This window comes from Dromaius novaehollandiae, chromosome 3 (assembly GCF_036370855.1).
Source record: "Dromaius novaehollandiae isolate bDroNov1 chromosome 3, bDroNov1.hap1, whole genome shotgun sequence".
NCBI lineage: Eukaryota > Metazoa > Chordata > Aves > Casuariiformes > Dromaiidae > Dromaius > Dromaius novaehollandiae.
In genome coordinates, this window is record NC_088100.1 from 104115312 (window position 1) to 104136787 (window position 21476).

At 41.7% G+C, this 21476-nt stretch overlaps 1 protein-coding gene across 1 annotated transcript in view; it reads left to right on the forward strand.

The window, feature by feature from the left end:
- Positions 1-527: 527 nt before the first annotated feature.
- SMYD2 (SET and MYND domain containing 2) overlaps positions 528-21476 on the forward strand; it is a 30523-nt gene continuing 9574 nt past the window's right edge. The window contains exons 1-6 of the mRNA XM_064509681.1: positions 528-899; positions 4368-4431; positions 11865-11975; positions 13600-13660; positions 16103-16227; positions 19837-19904. Coding sequence (XP_064365751.1) covers positions 715-899; positions 4368-4431; positions 11865-11975; positions 13600-13660; positions 16103-16227; positions 19837-19904 — 614 coding nt within the window. The 5' untranslated portion in view covers positions 528-714. The remainder of the gene's footprint in view (positions 900-4367; positions 4432-11864; positions 11976-13599; positions 13661-16102; positions 16228-19836; positions 19905-21476) is intronic.

Consider the following 21476-nt stretch of genomic DNA (forward strand, 5'->3'; position numbering starts at 1 on the left):
TTAAACTTCAGTAATAGATTTATTATGCTTAATAATCCTAAGGTAGTAATTCTTACTCTGAATAAACTCAGTATTTCCTAGCTCTTGGGGGTTTTGTTACACGCATGACGTGGCTGTTACCGCTATGTTTGGACTTCTTGTGGTTTGTTTCTTGATTTCCTTGGAAGTGAGAGAAGGCTTAACCCTTCATGCTAGCTGCTTATGAGAAATCTTTATTAATTTTATGGGTTTTTTTGTTTGTTTGTTCCTCAGGCTGTGGTGCGTTATCCTAACACCCCACAGACATCAGATCCGAGAGCAGTGGTGGGCTTCGCGCAGACGAGCCGCCTCGGGTTTGGGGGGGTGGAAGGTGGTGGCAGCCCCATGCCGCAGGCTGGGGATGTCGGCTCGGCCCGAGGACTCCCGCAGGTGACGGCGACCTCAAGAAATCCAACAGAAGCGAAGGCGAAGCCAGGCCTGGCCGGGCGAGGCCTGCACAGCCCAACCCGCCTTTGCAGCCGGCCCTGCGGCAGGCCGTGCTTGGGCGGGGCAGGGGAGGGATTCCGCGCGGCCCCCTCGCCGCCGCTCGGTGTGACGGACCGCGGCGCCGCCAGGCGCCGCTCCCCGGGCGCGGCGCGGCCCGCGGCGGCCCGGAGCGCGCTAGGACCCGGCGCGTCCGGCCGTGGCGCGGCGCGGCGCGGCGCGGCGGCGGCCCGGCCAGCGGGGAGCCGCGGGATGCGCGCGGAGGCGGCGCCGGCGCAGCCCGGCGGCCTGGAGCGGTTCGCCAGCATTGGCAAGGGCCGGGGGCTGCGGGCGCGGCGGCGCTACGGCGTGGGGGAGCTGCTCTTCAGCTGCCCGGCCTACACGGCCGTGCTCACCGTCAGCGAGAGGGGCGGCCACTGCGACGGCTGCTTCGCCAGGTAGGGCCGGCGGCGGGGCCTCCTCCCGGCGGCGCCGCCCGCGGGGCTGCCTCGCCGCGGCCTTGCGGTGGGGGCGGCGCTGCCCCGCGGCCTCCGCTCCCCTCCTCCGGCGTCCCCGGGAAACAGCGCCCTGGCCGCCCAGCTCCTCGCTTGGCACTGGTTTTCCTCGCTTACTTCTCAAACAGCCAAGCGTTAAAAATATATCAATTATATATATCTACATATATAAATATATATATATAATGTGCTTTATACATACATATGTGTTTTCTGATTTTATAGCTGTGTAGGTGAGTGCATAGCTGTACTCTCATGGACAAATTTAATTGAATCCAACAGGCCCAAGCATGTGAATAAAGTCACGAATGTGCCTAAGAAGTTGCAGTGAAGTGTATGGAGTGTATCCAGCCAGAGGCCTGCTTGGGCGCTGAAGTGAGCGTTTTGGGCAGGATCAGCTTCACCCGTTCAGCAAGATGTAGAGAAGCATACAGCGCTTGCCAGCCTTTCTTTTCCTGTGGCTGAGGCACGCTGTCACAGCGCTGCACCTCCCAGCACGTGCCTGGGGAGGTGGGCGCCTAGTGAGGCCAAGCACGCAAAGCAAAATAAGTTGAAATACTTAGGGATTTTTTTTTCAGGCATTGATCTTAACAACGGGCCCTGTGTTCTCAGAAAAAGAGCTGCGTTGTTGGTGTTGCCTTTTGTTAATGTGTTCTTAAAGTCTGTAACTGTCATTAACATTTAAACTAGGGTCTGCGTGGTGTATAATTTACATCTTGCACTGGTGGCTCAGATTTACTGGGGAAGGAGGAGGGCAAGCATACTGTCAGCACGGCCTGGTATCAGGTGTGCTGCTGCTTGCACGATGCCCACTCAGATTGAGTCCGCAGCTACCGCTGTGTTTTCTGTTTCCCAGAAAAGAATGTGGTGGAGTTACCAGGAGACTATTTTATTATCTTTATGCTAGTCCTTTTGGTGCCTTTTTTTTTAAAAAAAATAAAAAACTCTTCAGACCCTATGTATATTTATACAGGACTAGAACAGCTGACCTTAAGACCATTGGATACACGATATATGTTTGTGCAGCAGCTTGAGTGCAGAGTTTTGCTCAAACCACATGCAGGGTCAGGCAGTAGCCACGTTAGCAACAATAATGACTGAATTTCTACTGGTTTCAATGGGAGGTTAATGCTGAACTTCGTATTTATCAACACTACTACTATATGCTACTCCCTGCCATGTTAAATTCTAGATGTTTCATTCTGTGAGTTGACTTGACTAGGGTTTTGTGGAATAATGTGAGTAAGAAAACTGCAGCTAGCTGTAACTTCATAAATAAAACAGTTCAGAATAAGTTTTGGTAATCTGTTTTGATTGCACCAAAATCAAAAGGTCACCTAGAAGTGGAGGGACAGCTTCTGAAATGAGAAGTTAAGGTCAAAATTGTTTCTTCAAAATTTGTCTGTTAGTGCAGGTGCTTAAAAAAAACAGTTACTGGATTGCTACTTAGAATGTTATAATTTGAATTAATGACAAAATGTATTTACCACATAAAAAAGGGACATATAAACTGAATGCACCTACTCATGGACAGAAGATTATATGCTGTGTATGTGTTATACTCAAGCAAGGTAGTGCTATACTTCAATCCAAATATTTTCACCTGTTACAAGTTTGCTATTGATAAAGGTGTTACTGTTTTTCTTCATCAAGTTTTTGGCATGAGACTTTCTTGTTTTATGTTGCTTATTGCTCACAGTTTTTAAGAAGTCAGTTTTTTAAGATATCCCTACATCCAAAACATTTCCCTCTGTAGAAGGACCAAGGAATACGTTTCATGCTCCATTAATATGAAATAGTATTGTAGTGATATATCTGAGACTATTTAGTACTTGTGGAATAGCTTCTGCAATCAGTTTCAGGAGCGACCTGTTTAAATGCTGCTTGTTCTCCGTGCCAGCTTCTCCCGTGACTGAAGGACCACAGTACTCAAGGAATATCAATCTTCTGCTGAGTGCAGTACCCATAGTAGTTGCAATGGGGTAGTCTGAAACCTATTTCACATCACAGTGATGGGGTTCCCCTAAAAGAAAGGATGCATCAGTGAGGTAACTTGATCTGTGAGAGCTCAGAAGTGTTTCATATCTCTGTTCCCCATTGTGCTAGCACTGAACTTCTGCATGTTAGGAAGAAGGGCCTGGCTCTAAAATGCATTCATCTGACTTGCAAGTAGTGTTAGGAGGAAAGTTTTGGGTCAGGCCTAGTCTCAGAAAGAGATACTTTGCTATGCTATTGTAAAACTGTTGTAGTAAAACAAACAAAATAAGACTAGAAAGATGTATTTGCATCCAGTAATATTTCAGTTATTTTAAATATACAGCTATACTGGAGCTGCATACTGTCAGCAGGCAAAACATTTATGTCAGCCTGACATTCATGTTTCACTTTTTACTTTGCAAGAACAGTAAGAGGATGCCAAGACTTGCTAGGCTTTGTGGACTCTGAATACTGGTGACCTCTGTGAAATGCCATATTGTATGGAGGACACTTGCCCTTGTTTTAATTCAGTGAACACCTTTTAAACCTCGGTTTAAAATGAGGATTTTTTGCAACTTGTACTGGGGAAAGTCTGTAGGTGTTTTATAGTATTGTAAGACCACTGAGAAATCCCTAAAATGGTGCACCAAAATGTCATGTGTTATGTAACACATGCTGTATTTTTGGTAGGATCTGCTGCAATGCCATGCACCTCAAAGAAGAAAAGGACCTTCCTTTTGGCAGTTCCCCGTGTTGGGATGCATGCAAATATTAAAAAGAGAGTGCAAGCCTTAGGTGGGCTTAGAATACACTGATATCTGAGCAGATGTTATAGACAGCAGGACAGCAAGAGGCTGTGTGGTGACAGGATGTCAATCAGAGTATTTAAGAATGAAACATTTTTTCTTGCTGTTAGGAGGTGATTACTCACAAAACAGTGTTTGAGCACACTTGCTGTGAGCAGAGAGAGAAGTGTGACTGAAAGAAGAGAAGCAAAAGGCTACTATTAGTGAGCAAATATACTGAGCAACTGAGAAGTTTTAAAACAAGGAAAAGTAAGCTACCAATGTGCAGTGTATAGTGGAAAAGATGATACTGTCTAGCGGCATAGAATAACATGTTTCCAAGCCCAGCAATTTATCAGGACAGTAGAGTGCTCTTGCATTATAACAGTTGTTAGGAGAAACTTGCTTTTGAAATTCTAAACAAATAAAGATAGCATCTACTATCTGAAGATGGGGTTCAAGCTGTAGTTACAGTGTTCTGAAGAAAATGTAATTTTATTATGAAATGCAAAATACTGTGCAAAGCTTCTCAGATGAGTGTGTTAAGCTAGCCGCCAGTAGGAGATGTGTCTCTGTTAAAGTTAAATGAGATACGTGTGTGCTTCATTCAGCATTACAGAGGAGATATAACTTCTGTTTTCTTTTTAAGGAAAGAAGGATTGTCCAAGTGTGGAAGATGTAAACAGGCCTTTTACTGCAATGTGGAATGTCAGGTACGTGTGATACAGTTTATAAGAGTGGAGGCTGGGTTGCTAAACTCCGTTTATTGCTGCTATGGCATTGATAGTCTCTAATCATTACTGTGGTTAATAGTAGGCCAGTTGGTTTCAACATCCCCCGGATGCTGACCATGGAGTTGTACATTGGACAGTTACAGGAATTGGACATGGTCTGCATGAATCTTTAAAGATCAGTAGCTCCGGGGCTTGGTACCACTGAGACTTTGATTAGAGCTGCCTGTCAGCCCACTAATTATGTCTGTATTATTTCTTTCTTTAAGCACAAACCAGATAATTTAACATAACCTCAGTAAACTGGTGTGAGAATCTCTGTCTAATGGAAAAATCAAATCACTAAATAGCTATTTTGGGGGTATGTTTGTTTGTTTTAGATTCTTCACAAATATTTTGGATGGCTGCAGCTGACAATAGTTGTCATTTGAAACTTACCATGCTTTTTCCCTAACTCACTTGTTCTGGTCACTCTTATTCTTTCATATACTCTGTTTTTTAAAAGCCTCAAAACAATAAAATACAAGCATGCTCCAAAGTAGAGCAATATGATGGCATCCAAAACACTTGCATGCAATTGTCATTCCATTTTTATTTCATTGTTCTGAAAGATGTTATTTTAGTTTAATTCTTGCCAGATCTAGTTCCTAGCCTTTGTATGCAGTCAAACCAACGTGTAAGAATCATGCTGTTTACATGTGAAAAACTTGGCAGGATTGCCAGCTACATAAGGAATTATGCAGTCAGTTATTCTGACTGTTTAAAATCTGTGGTGCTGTTGATGGAGTATGGAATAGTGCTTATGAAGGATTTAAGTAACCAAAGGCTTGACATGCAACTGTGTGTTAGCCATAAATAATCCAAACCTTCTCTTGCATGGTAGCATGCTGTGCATGTGTGGGTTGGGTGCAAAATATTCCCCATTCTCATTATCTGATCTGAGGTGTTGCAGTTTGTGCTGCTCAGTTCCCAGATGCTTTGGAGATGGCCACTGCTTTTATTTCAAGGATGTATCTTATTCTTCCATTACGTGAGCTGCAAACTTAGCCTGGCCTCTACTAGTTCAGGATCCTTCTTTTGCCTCCCCAGGTTCCAGCTTTTTTGCAGTGTCTTGGTGAATCATGGATGAGTCAAAGGGCCTTCTCGTTTTGAAGCACCAGTAGGTTTCAAAATGCTAATAAATGCATTTTTTATGAGATTTGTAATAGTTTACAGAATATTGAAAGACTGACAGCACAGCAGTTGTACTGGGAAGAAAGTGAGTGCTTACTGTGTGAGTATGCTTAAGGCTCTTGAAAGAAAGCTGGAAGAGTTTTAAAGACAGCATAGCTAAAACCCATGATCCCTTCATGAGAAACACTTACAAATAAGAAGTGCTTCCATATGATGTTACTTTTAGTGAGCTCTTAACTGTGTGAAAGAAGGAAACAATTGAGCAAAGCAGTTTATTGGCTCTTCATTGCTTTTCATCTGAGCTTCTGAGCTTCTTCTCTTACAACATAAAGCTCACAATGTTTTATGAAGCAGGTAACTGTCATTGCCAGATTAACTGAAGTAAGAAAGTTCAGTGACTTGCACCAGATAAGTAGCAAGTAGATACCGTGGTGGAAGTGGTAGAATTTACTTCTGCTGGTCTGCAGTCCTTTGCTTTTACCTCTAAGTCCTTCCTTTCCTACTCAGTGTCCTGACTTCTGTCCTGCAGACTTAACGAAGTTCACGCTGTAAGAACAATGATTTTTTTTTCCCTCTCTTTCCCCTGGATAAAGTCTTGTCCATGTTTTGCTTTCTTTTTTTTTTGTTTTTTTTTTTCCTCCTTCAGACAGAATACTCTTTCTTATAGTGGAGCATCTTCCAAGAAGAAAAATTCTTAACTGTTCAAACTGAGTATCCTTAAAGCTGCAGGAAGAACACTTAGCAGAACTGCTGACTGTCTGATAAGTTAATGAACTAACATCTTTTCTGCCTGTTACTATATAGTACAAAGTTTTAGATAGAAAGGCATTTGATGATGCTGCATTGTTTAGACAGTAATATGACAAGCACAGGAACTAGCGTTTGACTCCTAACGATTTGCATAGGGCTTTTGACTTTCCAGTTCATATAACACTGTCTTCCATGTTTTGGGCCTTTCCGAGTCAGTCTGATGAAACTTATGAATGTTGTTGAGATCGAATTCTTTGACATTCTTTCAAAGTTACCTTCAAGCATAGTATTCTGTAGAAACCAGTCTCCGCTGACTGTACGTGCTGCACAGACAATCCGCGCTGCATCTTCATCCTTGTCTTATTCAAAGGCAATTTTCAGCAGTTCAGCAATTCTTTGTCAAAGCCAAAAAGGACATTTGTGCCTTGATACTGAACTTGTAACCCTGGGATGTACAATAAATGCTTGTCTTTCACCTACACTGATGTGAGACTTAATGCTCTGGTCTTGGTCATGCCACACTAATAAAAGTGTTGGGCTGTACTTAAAAGCCCTTACAGCATCGTTCATTTAATTTTTTTTAAGTTAATTATCTCTGTAAATCTATGTTTTCTTTGCTCAATTCAGCTAAAAAATACATGTATCCACCAGGAACATGAAATGAATTTAGTGTTGGCTAATACCTTGTTACTCTAATAAAGCTCAATATAGTTCAGTTTGACAGGTGTTCATCACATTGAGTGTGTTGCTTGGGATGGAAAACCAGTTTCTTTCCAGCTTACTCCTTTCTTACTAAAAGAGCTGCTGTAACACAGTTGATTCAAAGGAATTCTTTTTAGTAGTGGGGAGAGACGGATCAGAAGAAAGAGACAAGAGAAGGGGGTGAAAATGTGCAGCGGTAAATAAATGTTTTGAATTTTTTTTCAGAATTATGGATTTTATAACCGCACACATCTTCCTCTCGCTAGAGTACATTTCAGTTGAATGGGGTATTTTTCCTTCTGTCAGAAAAATGTGGTTATTGAAAATCAAGTCAGCGACACTGCATAGTCTTCCTTGAAAGCAGCATTTGGTCTGCTGTATTGAGCTGTATCCTTTGGCGGTTCTGAGAATACCTTTCAAACATTTAATGAATCAAGCCTCACAGCACTCTTTTGGGGCATTTCTGTGTTTGCAAATGGGGGTATAGATGCACAAAGATGTATTGACTTGCTGAAGGTCACGCGAATGGGAATGGAATGCAGCTTCTCTGTGGCCAGGTGTTTGATACACAGACCAAGCCCTGTGTTGCAGTGTAGTCTCTTTGCCCGGGTTACCGGGGACAGGTGGTGCTGCAAGGTCACACTTACTGGGAGAGTTCACTTGATGGAAGACAGTCTTGCAGTGATATAGTGGCTAGTTTATATAGGGGTCAGTCTCTATATATGCACACACTCACTCTCCAGGCCTGCCTTAGTTCCCCTACTTGGTGTCCTGGTGCTGTTTTGATCTATTATTTTGCTTCTAAGATATATAACTTCAAGTCTGTTCTCCATTAAGCTGGACAGTTGCATAAGCACAGAGTCAGTGTCAGACACGGGATGTGTGAAAGTGAACGTTGTCTTTACTTCCAGTAAAAGTTGCTGCCTTGATGATTTGTGGGTTGATTGGACAGAGCTGAGGATGTAGCCCTAGTTTGTGGCTTTCCTTTCCCAGCCCCCAAGCCAGTTCTCCTTTTAAAAGGGTTTGTGAGTTCCAGCTAATTTGTACCGCTCTGCTGTTCACTACTGCCTCCTCAAAGCACAGGCCTGTTGTTACACTAGTGCCTTTCAGACCCCATCCGCAGCTGTTCAGCTCTTGACTTCTTAAATTATAATAATTTTAGTCAAACAGCAGGAGACCTGTGCTTATTTTTTCTACTCAGAAATTATCTGCTGAAACAGCTCTGAAGAGAAATGTTTTAAGAGGGTTACATGGTTACAACTGTGGAACTGGTGGACTTGAACCAGCTACTGGAGCTCCTCTTTCTCTTGTTACACATTACTGTTGTTTATCCTAGAGAGATCAGCCAGCCTGTTATCCTGTGGAGATCAGCCAGCCAAAGTGCAGAAGGAAATGTTTTTGTACCCACTTTCCTTGTTTGAAATGTATTTTCAAACAAAATATTTAGGGGTGGTTCTTAATGTGTCATATTAAAGAGTGTTGTAGTTAGCATTTCTGCAGTGAGGGAAACATTTTTAGCCAGCTAGTAAGTCTCCACATGTAGCTGTAGACCCAGAATCAGCATCAAGCAGATGTTTTAAGTGGGGCCTTGCAGAAATCAGCTTTTATTCAGTCCTCTTCAGTGACTTGTAGAAGAAATACTAAAATTTTTGCTGTAAGGGTTTTGCATGAGAGGGATCTGGAACACTGCAAGTCTCTGAGCCTGCCTTGGGGAAAGATCTATCCCCAAACTCTTTCTCTGTGTAATTTTCTTTGAAAAATGGCTTCTGTGAACTTTTTGAACATTAACCCACAGAAGTCAAATATCCTGTTTAGCCCAGCATTGTGTAAATGGGAAGGATGTGAAGGCACATGAAACTCTTAGCTTCGCTGCCTGATGAAGGACTATATCAGAGTACTCTACTGAATAATACCAGACATCAGAAGTGGCCTCACTGAAATACATTTAGGGAGCATTTCTTTCTAGTATTTGTGCCTGTGTGTCATCTTGATCAAGTGAAACACAACAGTAATTTTACACGGCACTGAAAAATTCCATGTGAGAAAGGAGTAGTCAGGACATTTGTTTGGCATTAAGTCTTACTGCTTGAGTATTGTGGGTTTTTTGTTTTGTTTTGTTTTTTAATGCTGAACTATATGTGAGTGTTCTGGAAATTAATCCAGTAGTCCTGGATGATGAAATCATTTTGAAGAACTGGTGGAGAAGATTGTTTCCATGCTTTGATGTGAAAAGTGTAAGCTTTAGAGAACTCCCGTTCCAAAAATGTTGTCACTCAAATGAAGGGAAAAATACTGTGGATATAATGAAAATAGGAAGACAATATCATTAATGTAGCATTAGGGATTCAGCTAGAACAATGCTACCTGCTGTAATTCAAACTACTTAGAGAAGACGTGGAAAAGAATGCAAAATGCAGTCCTGCTGTGATAGCGGGGGAAACTGCTGTTGCAATGTTTCCATCGCAGGTACTACTCAGTCATCACTACTCTCTATTCTTGGAGCGTTTTGGGCTTTTATCTCATTTTGCACAATTCAGCCGTGTCTTGTCCCTTTAACCTCCCTACTAGTTCATATAACTCAGTATGATTCTGCCTCAGGAAAGATTTTAATTAACAATGTTTAAAGAATAAAGGGAACAAACGGATTTTTAAAACGCTGCTTTGAGACAGACACGTGATTTTGTATCTTGGTTTTGTTTTATTAGATAATCTCTCTTGTTTATTCAAGCAAAGTGTGTGTGAAGAGTGTAAAACTTCAGGTTCTGTTCCTTCCCTCCTTGCACGCTGGGAATTCACATGGAAGCTGGTGGGCATTGTGGGTGCGCAGCGGGTGAGGGATGAGGCCTTCGTCCATCTCTCCTAGTCTTTAGCTTGTGGATTCCTAACCAAAGGCTAATGGGAATTTTCCAACGAGAGGTCTCAGTGCATAGGAAGTAGGCATCTCTGGGGACACATTTTGTAGTGTGACAGCTGTAGGACAGTTAAGAGTGTTATTTCACATGACATGATTACTGTGTAATATACTATTTTAGTTCTCTTGGTCTGTATTGCTGTGTCCTCTTAGAACTTTTACGCTTGAGCTTATTTCATGCAGCCTGTGCATAGGATTTTTTGGAAGTAACATGTTGAGATATTAAGGACGATGAATGTGACCTTGTCAGGGCTTGAATGCCCTTGCAGTGTTGCACTGCTTCAAATTGCATGTAAGGCTGGGGCAAGTTTTCAGGTTTCTTTTCCTAGTTGGGTAAACTCATAAACTGTCTGTGGTTAGGGCGGTTAAAATGACCATTTGCAATGGAAGAATCTTGTGGTGTACGAAGTCTGAGATTAGGGTTTTCAGCTTTTATTTTGATCTACAAAACCGTTAAATAATTGGGCCTGCTGAGCCAGGAGACACTGGGGTGGGGGCTGATTCAGCTGGCTCATCGAGGTGCCTTAGCTTGTCCTATGTGGCCTCCAGCTACTGCTCCAGCAGTGAATGGATCTCCCAGAAGTCCTGTATCATATCTGCTGGTCCCACGTAGCTGTTTTAGATAGCTTAGGATGTCTCAAATGGCACTAGACATCTATGGTTAAGCAGCTGAGTGAAACGCTGTGTTTCTTCTGTTCCTGTCACTCAGCTGGGCTATTGTTTTTTTCTTTTCTTTTTTTTTTTTTTTTGCGTGGGCTAACACAGGGTTTGTGATACTGTGCGAGTCATAGTAAGGGGAATTAAGAGCTTTCTGGAGGCTGCAAAAGGTGCTTCAGGTTTCACTTCCAATCAGTTCTAAATTTGTGGGATTTGTTGTGATTTCTTTCCACTGCTGCCATTTTCCACCAGATTAAATCTCATCTGAAAACACAACCTGATGTTCCTTTTACAGGAAGAAAAGATATAGGTTTGTTATAACACATCACTTTAAATGTGTGTCTGGGTTGAGATACAAAATAAATAATTGTGCAGTGGTTCATTACAGAAATAAGAATATTTCTGTATTTGAATAAAAAAAAAAATGAAACTTGATGCAGTCTGGCAAAGGCCTGTGCCAGGCTCTGAGTGCCGCCACAGTGTTGATCTGTGATTCTGTGCTAATATTTGAGAGTTTCTGTTGCTTTGGAGGGAGTCTGTAGAGTGCAGAAAAATCAGTGACTTGAGCCATCACTCCAAGTTTTGATGTATGCTGAGCTAGGAATATAATATACATTCTTAACTAAAATATGTTTGTTTTTATTTGTCATACAGTGTTTTTGCTGACTAGCTGTAGTCTTATTTTACAACATTTAAGGAAAAGAATTTGATAATTCTATTCAATAGGTCTGTTTCTGACCTTACATTCACTGACTCTTGTCGTGATTGTGAATGCATGGACTACAGACACATTACTCCTGTTTATACCAGGGTCATGTCATAATGAGGGACCAAGGTATTAAATGGAAATGAACCCAATAAAGCCATCAGGCTTAGACCTGTTCTGTCCTCACATGTTTGATCTGAACAATAAGAACTGGTTATTTATAAATCATGTTGTCTGTTTGCTTCTTCACCATTTAATTCTTTTTTTCCACTGAATAAATGAAGATGTTCTGACCTTAACTCGTCCCTTGTGAATCTGTTTGAAAACACAGCAGGATAGCTGTACCCCTTAAATGTGGCTCAAGCTTTTGTTCAGATTTAGTGAACGTCATCTTATTCTTTCAAAGGAAACACATTTCACTTGACCTCTAGGATCTGGCAGGACTTGCTGCATCCTCTTTTTCATCCCTTTATCTTCATGGCTTAATTTTTTTAAAATATTTTTCTGTGTTTTCAGAAGGAAGACTGGCCAATGCACAAGCTGGAGTGTTCCGCCATGTGCGCTTTTGGGCAGAACTGGAATCCCTCAGAGACCGTGAGGCTGACGGCAAGGATCCTTGCCAAACAGGTGAGCAGAAGACTGGGCTTGGGAGGTATGTTCCTGCTCTGGGTGCCAGGGAAGGCAGGAAAATGAAGATTGACCTACAGTAACTGTCCCTGCAAAACACATACATGCCAGCTTCCTGTGTACAGATGGGTGTAGTACAGAGCATGAGCAGCTGAATGAACTGACAATCCAACCACTGCAGCAGCGTGAGGGCCATGATGGTCCGGCCGGAGACTTTGGGGGAAGACAGCAAAGGGCTGATGTGCTTTTGAGCTATATATCTATCACCTATGACCAAGGTAGTGTCGAATAGAGTCCAGAAATGGAATAATTTTACCGATACTGTCACGATGTGCATGGGGTTTCATCCTCTGTTCTGATAGCTTGGAGCTCTCCATTACACATCTGGACTAACAGTAAGGCCAAGTCTGTGGAAGAGAAAGAAGAATTAGACTTGGTATATATTGTTAAATTCTGAGGAATGTTCCTTGTGCTATCTGTCAGCAGGCACTGATATGTTTATGAAGTAGTTGCCCTGTTGTGCAGTTACGGCTGAAAGAAACAGTACAGCATTGTGCACTGTATAACTCCCAATGCATATATGAGACTGGAACATTTCTGAGGTATTTGAGCATAAGTGTTTATGATTACTGGTGTTACCTGGTGAAAGACAGAGCTTGAGAGAGAAATCTCAGATGCTTGGTCTTTGGAAAAAGGGAACGTAATTAATAAGGAAATAATAATGCAGAGTCAACCACCATTTCAGTGTTCCTTACTGTATGGAAACTGAGGACAGTGCCAGTGCTTACAGAGAGGGGCAGGATCCATAAGTTTCAAGGTTATTACACTGGATATCTTTGCAGAGCTCTAAATTCTCTCTGCAAAAACAAATCCTCTTTGAAGCGTATTTGTGTGATTGAGGTCTGCTTACGTGACAAGAGCAACCTGGATACTGTGTGTAGTCAGGATTTTGATGACCTGCTAGGAAGGTGGCTGCATACTCCCTGTGTGTGTAGATGTGTGTGCATGCATGTGTGTGTATCTCAATTAAAGCATGGTTTAATGGTGATCCACAAACAAAATCGGATGTTTAATGACAAAAAGTCATTGGAATAAATTTGTGCTTTTATCGCTTACAGGGAGGGGGGAGAACCCTACATGTCATATAAAAGCTAAATATGCAAACCATAGTCCCTGAACCTCAGCTGCTGGGCCACCTGCAAAGCCATATTTAATGGCCAAGATTACAAAGAAGTGGCCTTAGGCCAACAATGGAGCATTGCTTTTGAACTCTGTCAACAGTCAGTTTATTCACTTTCCTCAAAGCGAAGCCTGTCTCCTGGCTGCTTGCTATTGTTAGCAGCTTTCTGGGTGTCTAGAACAAAGCAAATGACATATTTAAAATACAGTTCAGTTTATGTATATAAATTTGATAGGAGTTAATCTTTGGTTGCCTAATTTGGGGCAGAGAGAATATTTCTGTGGCTTTAGAAAGGTTAGTCGATTTAACTCATTGCTATCCATTGACTTCCACACAGTGTGGATTTGGGTTTGTATGTTTTACAGGTAAGCAATAGACAAAACTGCCTACTTAAAAGCATTAAAACACTTTCTTGTTGTTCCTTCTTTTTCCCCTTATTGCTAGAAAGCTCATCCTGAAAGGACAGAATCAGAGAAGTTGCTTGCTGTAAAAGAGTTTGAATCACGTAAGTAAAAAAGGCTTGCAGGTAAACAAAGGCAGTTTTCTGTGTTCAGGATTTGCTTTACCGTTTGGCCCCTCTCCAACAAAACTTTTCTGAGCATCCCACTCCTGTTGGAGGAAGGGCTAAACAAAGAGAATTGTGGTTCCTACATTTTTGGAAAGTGCAGTGCTCTTTTTCGTTTGTTTTTTTTGTTTTATTTTTTTGCTTGGTAGCTTGTGGGGGTTGTGAAACAAGAGTGAAAAGCTAGACAGAATTAATTATGTAGCATACATCCATCTCATGGCTTTTCTGGTAATCTGGTGTCTTTTGAGAATTGTAATGTTGTAAAATTAAAATAGCTGGTATTTGTTACCAGGAGGCATAAAATCAGAGACAGCACAGTTGCTTGATGGTGACAGTGACTAAGGGGCTAATTGCAGAACCCTCTGGACTATGCTTCAGTATCTGTCACTGCCAGTCAAATCTGACATGTTTTATGTGATTGTGTTGAAATTCCATGTCCTAAATGCTCCAAAATAATCCAAGGAAAGAGATGAGGCAATGGCTTGCTTTTAACTGGAAGGCTACTCTTTACATCCAATGAGGCAGAGTTAGAAATTGAGCAGCTAAAGGACTAGTAACTGTCCTGGCATAATTTTCACTGATCTGTCATTTCTCTTTCTTGGTCCTGGAGGTAATACTCAAGGAGACAATAGGTTTGTATGTTCATGCTTCTTGCTCTGATGGTTTCCAAGTACCTTTAAAAAATGCTGAATAAATATAGTCATTTCTAGAATTTGAGGTAGCAGAGTAACCAAACACAGCAAGATTTCATAGTCTTACTTGCTTCCTGGACAAAAGCTGCTATCACAGCTGTTTGGGCTACAGGGGAAATAAGGGGGAAAAATGCCAACATTTGACTTTGCCTAATACAAGTATAATTTCTGTAAGTAGGTTAATAGGTGTGAGCTTGAGGAGGAAGTGTAGGTGCTGAAGTAACTTCTGAATATTCTTCTGCATTGCAGCTTATCTTCAGTGTAAATAATTTATAAATTTGGGAGCTAAGAGGCTGAAATGTTTTTTCTGTTGCCATGTCCCCCTCGTCCTCTAGAGCCCTTCTTTTGTGTGTAATTTTGTTAGTAAGAACCCTGTACTTTTTCTGCCTCCTCATCTTTTACCACATCTTTGGCATCTTCAAAAGTTGCCTCATTCTTTAACTTCCTGGGTGGGTAGGTGATGAAAAACACCTGGCTGTCATTTGGAAGCTCAAAACTTCTTATTTCTGGCTTGCCCTAATTCTCATGAAACTGTCCCATTTCAGTTCGCCCTGTGTTCTGGGATTCTCCTCTCATTCATATCTGCTCTTATAAATCCTTTCCCCCCTCTTCTACTGTTGTGCAGCCTTTTCTTGGATCACCTGTTTTTCTTTCTGCTGTTACATTGAGTCGGGGAAAGGAAAATGGTGAGTTGCTGGCTCTCTTAGACTACCAGAGAGGTGGTGATGCTGCTGCTGTGCGAAAGAGGATTAGGAAAAACTTTGAACACTCTGCTTCTGAGGCAAAAGGGCCTAAGAGCAAGAAGGGGCCAGGAGTATATAATCCATCTTCTAGCTCTCTCTGCATGGCCCAGGCGTCAGAATGTTCTGTGGGCCACCGCTTTGGCTAGAGCTTGTTGTGGACCAGAGCAGGGTAACATTTCCACTGATGTTCCTGTCATTACTTTTTATCTTCAGACATCCGCAGGTTAAACACACATCTATTGGTTATCGCCCTCCAGCCCATGGAGATACAGGCATTCTCAGGCACTCTTCGTTGCATCCTGAGGCAGGTGCCTGCAACAGGTCACGTGGATTGCACTCCTAGGCACCCTCATGTTATCTTTTACTGTCAGGGGAAACCCTGGTGACTAGCCGCAGTGTTCATGTCAACCTTTTTTAGGTCCCCATGATGGATGGCCAGAAGTAGTTAAGGCCAGTACTACTAGGAAAGACCACGTCTTTTGAAAGCAGGGATAAGCTGTCTTTCTTAGAAGGAGTCTGGGCTGGTTTGTACTGATGCGGAGTGGGTCCATATGAGGAAGTTTCGCTATGTAAAGCATGTGTCAAGAAGTGTGATGTTGAATGTGACTTCATACCACAGTAAATGGGACCAGGTAGCTCATAAGTTACCCACAGTTGATATGCTGCTAGAGGTAACCAGGGCCAGCAGAGGAAAATGTTGTCTAATTTTCTGTTAAGGTAAAGATGTTAGAAAAGGCTTTTTAATCCTGCATGTTCTTGTAGCGTATGCGTGGCCTTGGCAGAAGAGCATTACTTTTACTGAAGAACAGAGACTTCTTGCAGCACTTCCAAGTAGCTGGCCTTTGAGGGGTTTCTGCCTAAGCGCAGGCCTGTTCTAACCTAGATCTAGCCGCGGTTCATGGGGGACTATTGCTGTTACTGAAATGGAATGTCTTCTTTGTCCACAGACCTTGACAAACTAGACAATGAAAAGAGAGAGCTGATTCAGAACGACATTGCTGCTCTTCATCACTTTTATTCAAAGCACATGGAGTTCCCTGACAATGCTGCCCTTGTAGTTCTCTTTGCACAAGTAAGTTGGCTAGAACACAATCCGCTTAGGTGGATGGTGCTGTAGGAGTTTAGCCTTTGTGAAAGAAGCAAAATATTAACAGCAATGGAAACGGTAGCTCTTTGCTTATTGTAGGGAGCGCTGAGTGTACTTGATGGAGAGGATGTGCTTCCTTGGCCAGAAGTGGCTGGTCATGCCCTATTTCAGTAATGAGGAGAGAGACTCTTGTCTGCAGACTTTTGATGAGGTGCTTCTCAAACATTAAAGAAGAGGAAACAGCTCTGTTGAAGTTAGGCTTCTTGTGGGCCAAGCGTAGAGCAGTGGTGGTAGGACTGGCTTTGTATACAACAGGCTGCTGGTATGAGACTCTTGTGAAAGCAGAACTCTTCTTTCAGGCTTTAAGCTTGTGGAAATCCTTGGTGGTCAGATGGTGATTAGGTTCAACCTTCTTCACAGATAGAAAACTTCAGAGAATTGGGAAGAGCAGTCTGAATCTTTATCTAATCTGTGACTTTTAAATGCAATCAGGTAGTCTGGAGAGGTGAGGGGCAGGATTTCTTGTTATATAACTTCTGAAATGTGTCATCTCTTTCTCTCACCTGATTTTCATGCACATCTGTATGTACACATCTGAAACATACACATGAATATATTGTAATGGATGGAATAGTACACTGGAATGCTAAAAGTTACATTCCCTTCTTTTTCTTCTGTATTTCAAAATAAGCTAATTTTAAACTTGAGCTTCTGAATAAAAAGTTCAGTTGGTTAACTTTTTTTGAGATGTGGTAAATGCTGACTGTTCTGACATAAGCTGAAATGGCACCAGCCTTTTCATATAGCCCGTCATCTACCAACAAGAAGGCACAGTCACTATTAGCTTAATACAGATGTAATCTGTTATGCTGTAGGTGAATGATTCTTTAGCGTGTTCCATTGCTCATCATCTGTTCAGTTCATAATTATACATTTTCCTTCAATAAAAAATTCTTCTGTTTTGAAGACTTTACAATTTATATTTGTCAAAGGGATACTTTAAAGAAGTCAGGGCATCCAGTTTCTTGTGGTGTTTCTGAGTATTTTTGTTAGAATGTAGCCAGAATCCCCAAAGATTAAGTTGTCTTGCCTAGAATGACTTTCCCTTTATGTCCTGTCCTGGAGCAGCTCCACCATATCACAGTACCTGAACTGCCTTCTATGAGCTGCTGACTCCCAGATCTGATATTCTACCCAGTTTTTCCTCTGGGTTTCTAATGTCACTTTTAGACATCAGCTTAAACTCATCATGATCATAAGGGAGCAATATATTACTGTGCATGTTGCAGTTTATTGAACTAAAATCTCTAAAGGTCATCTAGATGCTCCTCAAAAGTTTTTTACAGGACACGACCTTTTGAAGTTTTGGCTCCAGCATGAAGCCCTTCTGGAAGAAGGGGAGGCATGTCTATACTTGATTTATACAGACTTGTTTCCTAATAATTAATTAACTTGAGCTAAAAACAATAGCGTGGATATGCTATTGTTCTTTTGTTTTGCTTTAACACTTGCTCTGACCTACTGGGTGCCTACTTTGCTTCTTCATTTGACATTCTTTCTCCCTGTGGATCAGGGAAATAGTTTGGGACTCAGACATCTGTGATTCCTTGCTTACTGCTCTGTGTGGTCTGGGTATGGTGTTGCATCTTACTCGACATAGCTAAGGTGTTACTGGTCCTTTTGAATGGAGTAAAGATTTTTGTCCAAACCATCCTTGGGTTTCACTGCTCTCTTCCCTGGCTGTTTGCATTGTTTTGCTCTCTTTTGTCTCTATGGAACATAGCTCTTCACATGGGCACTCTTCTGCCTCAGTCTCACCTTGTCATACTATTCAGTTTCTCTCTTGTCTCAAGAACCAGTCTCATCCCTTCCTTAAAGAGCTTGCGTAATTTTTTGCCTCCCTCTGCACGTTTTCTTTGTTCCACTATTGGAAACAACCTTAAGCTCTAGTTCTCTCACTTATGTCTCTTTACTTCCTCCATGCTGCCTTTTTTAGTCATGCATTTCTCTGGTGAAACCAGAGGTGTCTCATCCTTTCCAGTTCTTCCTTATGTGTCATTTCTGGTATGATGCATTCAAGAAGTGGGTTGTCTCTGGCTTGGTGGAGGGGAGTTGATGATAACTCACTGCATATTTTTAAATATTTTCCTGTGATTCAGAACCATCAAGCTGTTCTCCATGTCAGCCTTTGTAGCCTTATGTTCTTACTTGCTGTTGAAATAATCATTCCCTTCTATTGTTTTTATATTCAGCAATTACATTTTGGTTTTGGTTCAGGTGTGCTCATACATTGGCTAGTGCAGTAGCATGCTCATCTTGAGAGACAAGAAGCCTTTGGATGCTATCTTGCTAAAAATAGCAGAATAAAGATGAAGTAATGATATTGAAGATGCTGCTGAGTGAGTCAGAGAAACAGGACACTTTTCATAACTATGAAATCATCCTGAACAGTTCGTACTTGAGGGTTGGGTTTGGGCAGTATCTGGGCATTTCAGAACTGCATTCCAGCTTGTGGAGCATAAAATTGTTCATAGTGTTTGTCATCAACTCTTACCCTTCCAGAGCAAGTACTTGCACTGCATTTTATTGTCTGTCCTGTGTTCATTATAGTTTCAGCTTGCTTGTGTGACGATAGATGTTTTAATGCTTTCTGGCACTTCTGTGACTATTCTGATGATTATAGGGAGATGTTGGTGAGGATGGAGAGAGTTTTCTTTGTGCTGGCATGAACGTGACTCGCAGTAGAAGTTGAATAAAGTTTTTGATTGAGGTGCATTTTGATCACTACAGACACACAAACCAAATGAAAAAAGGCTGAAACTCGTACAAGATTCCTTTGAGTTTAGTTGAAGATAAAACAGGAAAAGTTTTTAAAATCTGTTTGACTCTATTCTTTAATAAAAATTTATAAACAAGCTCTTTTTATCCTATACTAGTGTTTAAATTAGGATTGCACTTCCTCATACACTGTCCTTTTTCTGTTTCTTTTGATACTTTTATCCTGTGTCGATATGAGGTTCGGATCTTGCTCACTCCCACTGTTGTTCTTGTGTGTGCCGTAGTTGTAGTTGATACATGCAGCCCTTGACCAGGTGACAGCTTCCTTGTGCCCTGTCTGCATAAAGTGAGCTCTGCCCTGCCCCAGCCTGGCTGAGTTTGCTGTTAACCCCTGCAGTGTTCCTTGCACCTGTGGTGCTATTTAGATCCTTTACTCATCACGGCCTCTTTGGCCTCTTCAGTATCAGGCCTTGCTTCATATTTGCAATGGTCTGGCTTCTCTCACACACTTTCTAGCACTCTTTTCAAGCCCCATTTCTCTTCACTGGCCCTCCAAGGAGTGTTCTCTGAGTTGCTGTGTCCTGAGCAAGTGCAGGTATTGGACTGTCGGTCCCTTACGGTCCTGCATGTTCCTTGGGTTAGGGACTTTATCCTCCCTTCTCTTTCTGAGATGTCATGTAGTTCTGTACTGGTGAGGTGTAAACAAAACTGTAAGCAAATTACTGCAGTTGACTTTGAAGTGTGAGAACGTGACACATGAGTGTGGAGTAGAAGGCTGACCAGAAGCTGAGTTAGTGTCTCTCCCTTTTTCCTTAGGTTAACTGTAATGGCTTCACAATTGAAGATGAAGAACTCTCTCATTTGGGATCAGCCATATTTCCTGAGTAGGCTGAGTATAGTATTTTAAAAAATAACTTATTTATAAACAAATAAAAACTATGCGTGTATGGATGTAGACCTGTATTGAAAGAAATTTAATCAAACATTTAATATTAATTTGTCTTGTTTTAATTATCTTTCTGTATTGTCCCCTAATAAAATACTCCAGAATACATCTCATGATTTGCACCAGCTTTGCTGAAAAATCTGGTGATTTTAGTGGAATTGCACTTGGAATTTGCTTTGAAGTCCTAAAACTTAGATTATGAACTATACGCAGGCTGGTAGGAAACAATGACTTACTCAGCTGGCAGGTTCTGGACAGGGACGTCATGTAATGATCAAAGCAAAATGAAAAGGATTGCAGGTGATCTGGTCTACTCACAACTTTCTGTTTCGGCTGTGTATAATCCTTCACCTGGTGTTCTCTGAACAACATCCCTTCTACCTTTGTTCCTTTGCTAACAGTAAATCCCTTTCATAAATTCTTTCCGCCTCCTCAGATGTTTTCAAAATTATGATGTTTTCTGTTGCTATGACAGTGGAAAAAATATGTACAAGTGCTTCAGCTTTACAAATAAATTGCAGATGGTAAGTGTTAACTTCAGTTTGTGGGCTGGGGAGCACAGCTCTCCCTAAGGCTGAGAATGAGGAAAGTTTCTTCCAGGTAATTCTGTCCTTCCCATTTTAACATTGTAGCAAAGGAGGATAGTTTCTACCCCTGTTCTTCACACGCCCCATATTGAAAGCAGTATCACTCTGTGCTTAGATTGGCTTCCTTGGGAGGCATGGATTGCTAGTATGTTGTCCATGCTGGAGTAATCTGAAGATTACAGATGCCCAGTTAGAGCAGGATCTGATGTTGATAAGTGCTGTCTATAGACAGTAGTAGCTAGTCCTTGTTTCAAAGACTCTCCTTCTTTAGGCAGGTCTGTGTTCCTTATCCCTCACCTGCAGATTGGAAATGAAGGCCTTGAAATGCCCAGGATCAGGGACATGGTGGGAGAGGAGAATATTAAACCAGCATCTCCTGGAAACATGTCCAGCACCTTCCGTTGTTTGTAAATGCTCAGCAACAGAGAGCCGTGTCTTTCCTGCTTAAAAGTGGGAAAGCTTACATGCCTGTGAGCTAAGAAGACTGAAGAGGCAATTATTCTTTTTCCTCCAATCTATCAAAATAATGAAAATTATACATTTTATCTTAAATAATGCACAAATTGCACTTCCTTTGAGCTTGGTACGTTTCTCTAGCAGGCAAGGTTTTTGCATAATTCCTGTGCTTATATAACAAACACACAGAAATATCCTCCTTCCTGCTTTAAACTTGGAGGCTGGGGGTTTTTTTGGTACAGAAGCTAACTAAAATTTTAACACTGATCATAGTTTGCAATGCAGCAAGTGTCTTTTGGTTTCCTGTATTTTCACCTGTTTCCTTTAGGTTAAAGGCATTTTTCTTTCTTCTGTGTCTGGGGAAAATAGTCTATCATAAGATGCTGATAGTTAAGCTGTACAAATACCCCTCTCAGCTGAAAAAATGGGAAAATAATAACTTGCCTGGACCTGTAACAATACAATAT